The 9,847-nt window shown below is 36.4% G+C and overlaps 3 protein-coding genes across 7 annotated transcripts; all 3 read right to left on the bottom strand.

The window, feature by feature from the left end:
- Positions 1-300: 300 nt before the first annotated feature.
- On the bottom strand, positions 301-1,886 carry LOC117635001 (UPF0481 protein At3g47200). 2 transcript variants are annotated; one of them, XM_034369318.1, is made up of 3 exons: positions 1,394-1,886; positions 1,064-1,168; positions 301-932 (listed from the first exon to the last, which is right to left on the bottom strand). In XM_034369318.1, exons 1-3 carry the CDS (start codon positions 1,785-1,787, stop codon positions 301-303), a joined length of 1,131 nt encoding a protein of 376 aa, XP_034225209.1. In that variant the 5' UTR covers positions 1,788-1,886. The 2 variants fall into 2 exon arrangements, with proteins under 2 accessions (XP_034225209.1, XP_034225208.1); XM_034369317.1 differs by having other exon boundaries at positions 1,064-1,886.
- A 1,943-nt stretch (positions 1,887-3,829) lies between these two features.
- Positions 3,830-8,362, bottom strand: LOC117634771. Of its 4 annotated transcripts, XM_034368984.1 has the most exons (6): positions 8,258-8,362; positions 7,858-7,908; positions 5,232-6,044; positions 4,876-5,010; positions 4,738-4,800; positions 3,830-4,616 (listed from the first exon to the last, which is right to left on the bottom strand). In XM_034368984.1, the coding sequence occupies exons 3-6, from the start codon at positions 5,367-5,369 to the stop codon at positions 4,563-4,565; spliced, it is 390 nt and encodes a 129-aa protein (XP_034224875.1). In that variant the 5' UTR covers positions 5,370-6,044; positions 7,858-7,908; positions 8,258-8,362; the 3' UTR covers positions 3,830-4,562. The 4 variants fall into 4 exon arrangements, 1 of the variants encoding a protein (XP_034224875.1); XR_004586832.1 differs by having other exon boundaries at positions 3,830-4,800; positions 5,167-6,044; XR_004586834.1 differs by lacking the exon at positions 4,738-4,800 and having other exon boundaries at positions 3,830-4,662; positions 5,167-6,044.
- Positions 8,363-9,204: 842 nt separating this feature from the next.
- LOC117634756 (dehydration-responsive element-binding protein 1F-like) lies at positions 9,205-9,847 on the bottom strand. Its single transcript, XM_034368971.1, has one exon. The coding sequence runs from the start codon at positions 9,845-9,847 to the stop codon at positions 9,242-9,244; it is 606 nt and encodes a 201-aa protein (XP_034224862.1). The 3' UTR covers positions 9,205-9,241.

Below are 9,847 nucleotides of genomic sequence, written 5' to 3'. Positions count from 1 at the left end.
TCTTATATCATTTTCTCCCTTTTTCTTTTCCTTCTCTGTTTTCCCAAACAGAGCATCAAGGTCATATTTGCCTTGCATAAAATGCATGCTTAGTGTTTAGCGTTTACAATCAAATTATCATTTTACTCCAAGAATTTAGCATAGCAACGATCAACAAGAAATTATTATATCAGTCGTGCTCAGGCACTTACCGGTTAGTATTTTATCATGTTCTAAACCGTTTTCAGAATCAAAACCTCAAGAGTAATAGGCAAAGACTTATAGTAAATATGTATATATATCAAACACCATTTTCATTTTTCAAGTCTGATAATGACCTAGAACAGTGTAAAAGGTCTGCAACAAGGTCATTATCAACAAAATCAATGCAGCAAAGGCAGATATGCAGGACCATGGAGTGTCAAAGTAAGTGTACTTGAAGCTAGCCCATTGAACATGACAACTATTCCCGTAATAGTGGTGCACATCATTGAACAACTTAGCCAGATAGCATCTGTCCATATCAAAAGCCACATCTTTCCCCAAATTGTTAACAAATCGAGCAACGTCCCCGTCGTTCCCAAAGCAATTCTCAATGATGTTTCGGTCGCACAAGTACTCAACATCCTTGTATGTGTTCACGAGACAATCCAGCAATGTTGCATAGGTGGTGATGTGCTTGGAACATGACTTGTGGCACTGCTCATAGGCCACACAGTTGAGCAGGAAGGAGCTCATGAAATCGTCGATGGTTATCGTGGGCATTTCAATGACTCCGCGCTTGAATTTGATCACCAAGAAGCTCTCACCTTCGCACGGTCTGAGCTTGATCCCGGCACGGCGAAGCTTCGAAACACAATGAATGGTATGTGTTGGGATAATGTTGCCTCTTTGTGGTTCATCATGCCCTGGTGGTATAACACTTGCGCGCAACAAGTCAAGCAAATGCACGCCTACGAGCAAGGTGTTTAATTAAAATACAGAAACAAAATCTAGAGAAATTATGAACGAGTTTCAGGGAAAATGTACTAAACGAAACATCGAAAAAAGGGTATTAGTTAAAAATCGAAATTTGAGACCATACCTGTGAGATTTTGGTGATTTTGTATGACATGGTCAGGCCTCTGCATATGGTGGTTGAAGAATTCCAATGCAAGCAACGAGAGTGTTTTCCCATTGTCTTTATGTTCTGGCAAAGTTGTTAGATCAAACAAGACCTCAAGAACAAAATAGGGTATTTGATTCTCAAGCCTAAGCAAGTCCCTGACCAAAAATGATATTATCCAAACCATGCAGACAAGGGGGTCATATTCCTCAAACTTAACCAAACGCCCAAATTTCCTAAACAATTCAATTATAAAACAACCATCAAGAACCATCATTTCAATGAACTCATCTGTACTGAGGTTTATACTTTCTGAGTAGCATTCTCTGGCCTCGGCTTGCAGTGGCTCTAACGCCTTGAAATAATCGTTTAAAGTCAACCCTTTGGCCTCTGTTCTTGACAGCAAGGAACCCAAGTAGCGCCACTTGTGCTCTTCGATCATCTTGAGGCGTGGCTCCCCTCTGTGGTATGGGCCGATTGAGAGGATCTGGGGGTTGTACGACTTGCCGTTTATCTCGAGCAGGCTCTGTGGGATTCTGAAAATGCAGCAAGACGGTTTGCCTGCTGCATTGCTGAGGAGTCTTGGAGGCTCTGAGATCTTCTTGTGCATGGAGGCTAAGCGGTCCTCGTTCACTTCCCAGATACCGATCACATGGTTGGTTTCTTGTTGTATTGGATTGATGCCCATCTCCAGTGTTGTCATGAAGATGATGAATTGGGTTTTGAAATTGAAATTGATGCTTGTTTAATGAGAGGAAGATGTGAGACAGTGAGAGGTTGAACACCTGGGTTTTTTGGACAGCAAGACAAGGACTTCAGGATAATATAATCAAGAGTTGTATACGAATGCGCATAAAACGTCAAAGTTTGCTCAACCAACCAGTCAACCACCATTTGTTTCTGTATTATTTTTGTGGTCGAAGATTAAAACTTACTTATAAGTTGAATATCCTTATCTAAAAGATATGTTCATTAATGATGTCCTCATTCAACTTCTTCTTATGTTTCAAGATTTTAATGCTACCACTTCCAATTTCATTTTCAAACAAGTTTTGTAATAAATCATTTTGTTAAACATATATGTTTTATTTATCTAACTTGTAAATTCAGAATTTCAATATTTGATACCTAACTAATGGAACATGATTTTTATCCATCCTGTAGTTCTTAAAAATAAAAAACAGTAATATGTATATTCAATGGGTTCTAGGTCACTGAAAAAAGGACTAAAAAATAACTTTTAGGAACTCTTTTGTTTGGCGAGAAAAAACCTTAAAACTTTTTTTTCCAAGTTTTTCATATGTTCTAGAATCTATGATCGTGAATAGTGATACCCATGTAGGATTCACATCGATTTTTATGCGGAAAAGTCTGGAAGAACTTTGGACTCAATGAATAGTCAATACTCAATAGTATCTAGAAAAACAAAAAAATAAAAGTCAATAGTATCTTTTTATTTTGGGTTTTCTTTTTAAGAAAAATTAAGTATTAGACATAAGTAACTTTACTAATTAGTATTTGAGACATTGGGTATTTTTGTTTGGATTTTAATACTTAGGAAAGAATTGTTATTTTAGATTAGGCCAAAGAGGACTAGATTCATTTGGCCAGCTTAAAAATAAAAATTGAAAAGACAAGGCTATCCTTCTTCTTAAAAAGCATGGCCAGGAGCTTTACTTTTCACACACTACATAGTTTACTATTTAGGTAAATAGGAATTCAATTTCAGCTAAAGCCAAAAGCCAAAATATAGTACCTGCTTTTACCATAATATAATTAAAAAATATTAAAATTACAACATATGCCATTATGCCATTATTTTCAAATTTCAATATTTAGTTTCAAATTTACAAAATATGCCATTACCCATTCGTGTAAGTATTCGTCTTCACCTCGAGAAACCGCCTTCCACATTTTCACACTACTACCAAAAACTCAGAGACTGCACAGCGACGATCATTCACGGTAAACCACAATCAACGATGACCACCAACAGCGACAACCACCAACGATCGAAGTCGATTCTCACTCTCTTGGAAAAAACTGTATGAAAGTCAACGCTCTAACAAAAATTTGCCTTCGATTTTAGAGATTAAGGATTTTAGACATTTTAGCAACTGTTCGTTATGCATGCTTCCTTTGGAAAAATGGATGACTCTTTGGATCCACAACTACTCTTGGTTTAGGTTTTGCCTTCGTTTATAGGGATTAAGGATTTTAGAAATTTTACCTCCTGTCCATTCTTCATTCTACAATGTAGTTTAGGTTTTGGGTTTAGTTTTGGTTTCAAAACCTCTAAAAACCAAAAAATCACCAAAGAAAGAGAAAGAGCATCAAATATATATGTTTTCTGCACTGAAGAAAACGGAAATTGCACTGCAGTTTCCGGTTTAGTTTGTAGTTCTTGTTTTGACTATTCTAATCTTTCCATTTCATGTCAAGTTGCTCCTATTATATTTCTATTATGTTTGATGTTTTGCGTTTTGAATTGCCCCTTTTAAAAGAGGAAGAGCATCAAATATTTCTGTTTTTTGCGTTGCAAAAACTGGAAACTGCATTGCAGTTTCTTTTTCTATTTTCTGCTTAACTATTTATACTTCTTCCTTGTAGTTTATCTTTACTTGTCCTAATAGTGTTTTCATCCATTCATGTTTCAGATCACAAATGGCACAAGAAATGTCACCACAAAAGAATGAAGCTCAAAACCAACGAAAGTCAAGAATCAAAATAATGGCTCAAAAGAGAAAAATCAAAGGCAAACTATAATAGGAAAGCAAAGCACCCGGACTATATCCAGTTTTGGTGCAATATCAATGCTTTCAATAACATCATTATAGACGTTAAAGACAAACTCAATGAAATGCAGAAGAAACTGCTCAAGAAAACGCCTTTCTGGAACTTGATTGAGTTGTTTTACAACAAAAGAATTGACATGAATAACATGAATAAGTCGAACCTCGACTTAGTAAAGCTGCTCAAGAAGTTTAATCCAGATACAAAGTCCTTCAATTTCGGCACCAAATCATTCAAAATCACAGCCAATGCAGTGACTGAGATTCTAAGACTTCCAAATGAAGGAAACTCTGTCAAACTTGGCAATGATAGATACACTGCTACCTTCAGAACAAGGCACTTCGGAGGAAAGTCAAAACCATCAAAAGACATGGTAGAAGAAGAATTACAAAAGACAATTGCCTTGGCAAACCAACCGAAGAAAGAAAAGGCCAAGGTAAAGCAAAAGAAGAAAACGAACAGAGGAAAAGCAAAAAAAGAAGCTGAAGAAGAAGAAGGGGAAGATAAACAGGAAAATGAGGTTGTTGACTACGATAAGGATGTGGTCAACCTAATCTTGATTCTACTCTACATGACATTCCTCTTTGCCAACTCTTCATCCACTTTGCATTGGAAAATTGTTGAGCACTGTGAATCTAGACACACTTTCAAGCACTCCTTTTTTGGTTGCTTATCTTTTTTGTACTCATAGCAAGATGCTTGACGCCTCTTTCTTTCTCTGTTCTTTAGCCTTTGTATTCTTGAAGGAACATCAAGTGTACAATGAGAATGATTTAGAAACTGCACTGGATAAAATGCAAATTGCATTGCAGAAAACAGAAACTGCAATGCATAAGCCACTGTATACAAATTCAAATTACCTTGTCAACAGGATATTTCTCTTCTCTAATAGTTTTTCGCTTTTTAGGGGTTTTGAAAATACTCTGTACAATTAGAATGATTTAGCATGATTCACATTCAAGATACATTAAAAATAAAACATGGGATAAATTGCATACCTCTATGTCATTTAAGTCCTCTATTTGGTTGAATCTTGTGTGGAGTTCCACAAGACTCCATTTAAGAATTGTAGGAATTTCTTTCTCCTTGCGAAGGATTGGTTGTATGATGTTTGTCCTCTCACACAGTAGAAACTGCACAGTTCAAAAACAAGATATGTCAGAAATTAGGCTGGAAACTTCATTGGATAAAACAGAAACTGCAATGCAATTTCTGTTTCTACATTACAGTAAATGGAAACTGCATTGCATAAAACTCAAAATGCATTGCATAAGCCAATGTTTACTTACTAATATTAGGATAGTGCAACCCGAAAAACTCTTATAGAGGCTTCTCCTCTCTTCTTTGCTTTTACCTTTTTTATCAATGAGTCATTTATGTAGGTTGAAACAACTCTTGCCCACAAATAGCTTGAAAGTGTGTCTAGATTCACACAGTGCTCAACAATTTTCCAGTGCAAAGTGGATGATGAGTTGGCAAAGAGGAATGTCATGCAGAGCAGAATCAAGATTAGGCTGACCACATCCTTGTCGTAGTCAACAACCTCATTTTCCTGTTTGTCTTCCCATTCTTCTTCTTCTTCTTCAGCTTCTTATTTTGCTTTTCCTCTGTTCATTTTCTTATTTTGCTTTACCTTGGCCTTTTCTTTCTTCGGTTGGTTTGCTAAGACAATTGTCTTTTGTAATTCTTCTTCTACCATGCCTTTTGATGGTTTTGACTTTCCTCCAAAGTGTCTTGTTCTGAAGGTAGCAGTGTATCCATCATTGCCAAGTTCGACAGAGCTTCCTTCGTTTGGAAGTCCTAGAATCTCAGTCACTGCATTGGCTGTGATTTGGTGCCAAAATTGAAGGACTTTGTATCTGGATCAAACTTCTTGACCAACTTTACTAAGTCGAGGTCCGACTTATTCATGTCAACTCTTTTGTTGTAAAACAGCTCAATCAAGTTCCAGAAAGGCGTTTTCTTGAGCAGTTAGCTTGTCTTTAATGTCTGTAATGATGCTATTGAAAGCATAGACGTTGCACCAAAACTGGATGTAGCCGGGTGCTTTGCTTTCCTATTATAGTTTGCCTTTGATTTTCTCTTTTGAGCCATTATTTTGATTATTGGCTTTCGTTGGTTTTGAGCCTCATTCTTTTGTGGTGACATTTCTTGTGCCATTTGTGATCTGAAACAACAATGGATGAAAACACTATTAGGACAAGTAGAGATAAACTATAAGGAATAAGTATAAATAGTTTAGCATAAAATAAAAAAAAGAAACTCCAATGCAGTTTATGGTTCATTGCATTGCATTAACGCAAACTGCAATGCAGTTTCCGTTTTTTGCAACGCATAAAATAGAAATATTTGATGCTCTTCCTCTTTTAAAAGGAGCAATCCAAAACGCAAAACATCAAACATAATAGAAATATAATATGAGCAACTTGACATGAAATGGAAAGATCAGAATAGTCAAAACAAGAACTACAAACTAAACCGGAAACTGCTGTGCAATTTCCGTTTTCTTTAGTTCAGAAAACATATATATTTGATGCTCTTTCTCTTTCTTTGGTGATTTTTTGGTTTTTAGAGGTTTTGAAACCAAAACTAAACCCAAAACCTAAACTACATTACAGAATAAAGAATGAATAGTAGATAAAATTTCTAAAATCCTTAATCCCTATAAACGAAGGCAAAACCTAAACCAAGAGTAGTTGTGAATCCAAAGAGTCATCCATTTTTCCAAAGGAAGCATGCATAACGAACAGTTGCTAAAATGTCTAAAATCCTTAATCCCTAAAATCGAAAGCAAATTTGTGTTAGAGCGTTCATTTTCTTACGGTTTTTTTTTCCAAGAGAGTGAGAATCGACTTCGATCCTTGGTGGTCGTCGTTGATCGTGGTTTACCGTGAACAATCATCGCCGTGCAGTCTCTGAGTTTTTGGGAATAGTGTGAAAATGTGGAAGGCGGTTTCTCGAGGTGAAGACGAATACTAGAGCGAATGGCATAATGGCATATTTTGTAAATTTGAAACTAAATATTGAAATTTAAAAATAATGGCGTAATGGCATATGTTGTAATTTTAATGTTCTTTAATTATATTATGGTAAAAGCAAGTACTATATTTTGGCTTTTGGCTTTATCCTAATTAGCTGAAATTGAATTCCTATTTACCTAAATAGTAAACTATATTGTGTGTGAAAACAAAAGCTCCCAAATAGGGATTTATGTTTAGAAACACGAAATTATATTTCATTTCAACCTCTAAATCATAAAACAAACTGATCTTACTGAATACGTATATATGATCATGCGTATACTTGATTCGAGCTGAAACTTGATTTGAAGAGGAAGATGGCTTGTCTGTAAAATTTGTCATGTTAATATTGATGAAGAATCTTGGAGGGTTTGCGGAGGAAGGACATTTATAGCCAGCTAGATGGAAACAAAGATTTAATGAAAGTGACCATGTTTCATTTCATGCAGTGGCGTTTTAAACGTTGTTGAATGTTAAACGTGGATGAGGTTCCAGAAATATAAAAACCCACGTGGGAGAAAAAATGTTCTTCTTGTGTTTGCTATAAAATAGTTTTCTAATTCATGAAAGCCCTCATATTCATACTCATTTGGGAAGCAAACATTTATTTTCAAACATCCAAATCCCTTTGAAACAAGCACAGCCAGAGCTCTATGGCTTCCATTTGATTTATAAGGACACGTGTATCTATAATAGTGCTCCTATGATTCTTCTATATTTCTATTATGACTAAAAAGTAACACTGTTGTTATCGTGTTCTTATTCTATGAACCATATCTGACAGAAAATGTTATTTGCAAGAATCACTGTTCTTATCCTGCGATGACATGGCATTCTTGCATCATCAGTAAAGATCCCAATACATAAAACTTATACTTATCCATAAAACACTGTTTTGCCAGAACCACTACATATTAAATTCTAGAATAGGACAGGAGGCTGCATATATATCACACATACCTTTGGTTTAATAAGGAGCAGCATACTCTTTGTAGAGACCAAATAGAAACCCTGTAGGACTTACCAACAATTGTCAATCATGCATTCCACAGGCTTTAATCCAATAGAAAATAATACTTTTTTGGCAAAAAGAAAATAGAAAATAATACTTTGAAGAAATACAGAATGAATGACTCGAAGAAATCGACATAAAATACAAAAGCTCAGTATCAGTAACATGCTGATGCAGTATATTAGAGAGAGAAACCCTATCCCATTCAAAGCTGAACACTCATGGATACCCTAACCTTTTATCTGAGAGATGAACCCAAACCCAGACAAAATTGAACCCCAAATCCATCACAAATTGAACCAAAATCAGAGGGGGCAGACAGAAGAGGAAAGGGATGAGAATTTGTACCGTTCGTGTGTTGACTTCGTTCTTGGTTCGTGGTTCGTGGTTCGTCGGCGTTGCTCGTGGTTCGCGTTGGAGGCTCGAGCGTCTGAGGAAATTTCCAAATAACGCCGACAAACCAGGCTCGAGTATCTTTTTGTTTTGTTTTTATTGTTGTATTTTAAATTGAAAGCCCATTATTAGTAACCAATGGCCCATTTTTGTTAGCCCGATAAAACAGTTGTGGCTCATAGTTGAAACTTATTTGTAACTTGGAAGAACAAGTACGCGGCTATATGCAAACGAGCAATGCTAGGCATCAAGAATTCTGTAGCGAGGGCATTATATATTGCCCTGAGGTGAGGTCATATCTCTTAATCGTTGCATTAAATTAGTTAGATCCAATAGTTAAGATATAAGACCTCACCAAAAGGTCATAGATAAGGCCCTCACTATAGAATGACTTTGCTAGACATACCACATTAATTTGTATACCACATTGTGTACCACCTTTCTAATAGAAGTATATCTCACCTCTCTAATAGAGGTGGTACAATGTGGTACGACTAGCATTTTTGTATCGGCAATGATACAACCTGCAAATAAGACTCAGTGATGATATGCAAAAAACAATCCCAACTAACAAACCATATAATTGAATCCATCCATCATCAGAATCAAATGACCTAATCTATTGTTTTCTTTGGTTGGTAACAAAACACCTAACTTAGAAAATGAAATTATTTTCATTTTTATTTTCTTAGAAATAGGGATTTATGTTCAGAAACATGAAATTATATTTCAACCTCTAAATCATAAAACAAACCGATCTCACTCATTTTCTTGTTTCCCTTTTTCTTCATTCATGAAGAATCCAACATGGGATCACTTTGGCAAACATACTTTGCAATATTTATTTGTTTGGATATTATTATTTTTTTGTAAATTATTCCCAAACAATGTGTAATTAAGAATTCATTACAAGTCTAGCTGATAATTATTTTCAAAGAATCAATCACTCCACAAGGAAAAATCAACAGCATTCTCCATATCATCATCAAAATCATTCCAATTAAAACCTTTCTGCATGGCTGGTGGAGTGAGAATCAAACCCTCAGCCAAGCTGTCAATCAACCCCGGCATGTTAAACAACTCCTCCTCATCCAAATACACCACTTCTTCTTCTTCCTTCTCCTCCAAACCTGATGATTTAACTTCAACCTCAAAAAAACCCTCAGCAGCCTCCGCAGCAGCACACTGTAGGTCTTTAACAGCACACGTGGACGCAATGCGTGGCAGGGTACTTGCCTCATGAGGAAAGTTCAGAGCAGCAGACTTTCCCTTGAGAGCCAAAGCCGCTACATCATAAGCCCTAGCCGCCATGTCAGGGCAGGTGAAGGTCCCCAGCCATATCCGGGACTTCTTCTGATCAGGCTGCCTCAGCTCACAAACCCACTTTCCACACCTTTGCCTCACGCCTTTGTAAATTGGGTGCCTTGTCTCATTGAACTTCTTCCTCCCTGCCTTCCTCTTCTTAAACTCTACACTCTGCAAGTGGGCTTGAGCTGAAACTCGATTCGAAGAAGACGACGACGCGTCGTCTGTAAAATCTGTCAT

This window comes from Prunus dulcis, chromosome 7 (assembly GCF_902201215.1).
Source record: "Prunus dulcis chromosome 7, ALMONDv2, whole genome shotgun sequence".
Lineage (NCBI taxonomy): Eukaryota > Viridiplantae > Streptophyta > Magnoliopsida > Rosales > Rosaceae > Prunus > Prunus dulcis.
This window is presented reverse-complemented; position numbering and strand designations above follow the sequence as displayed.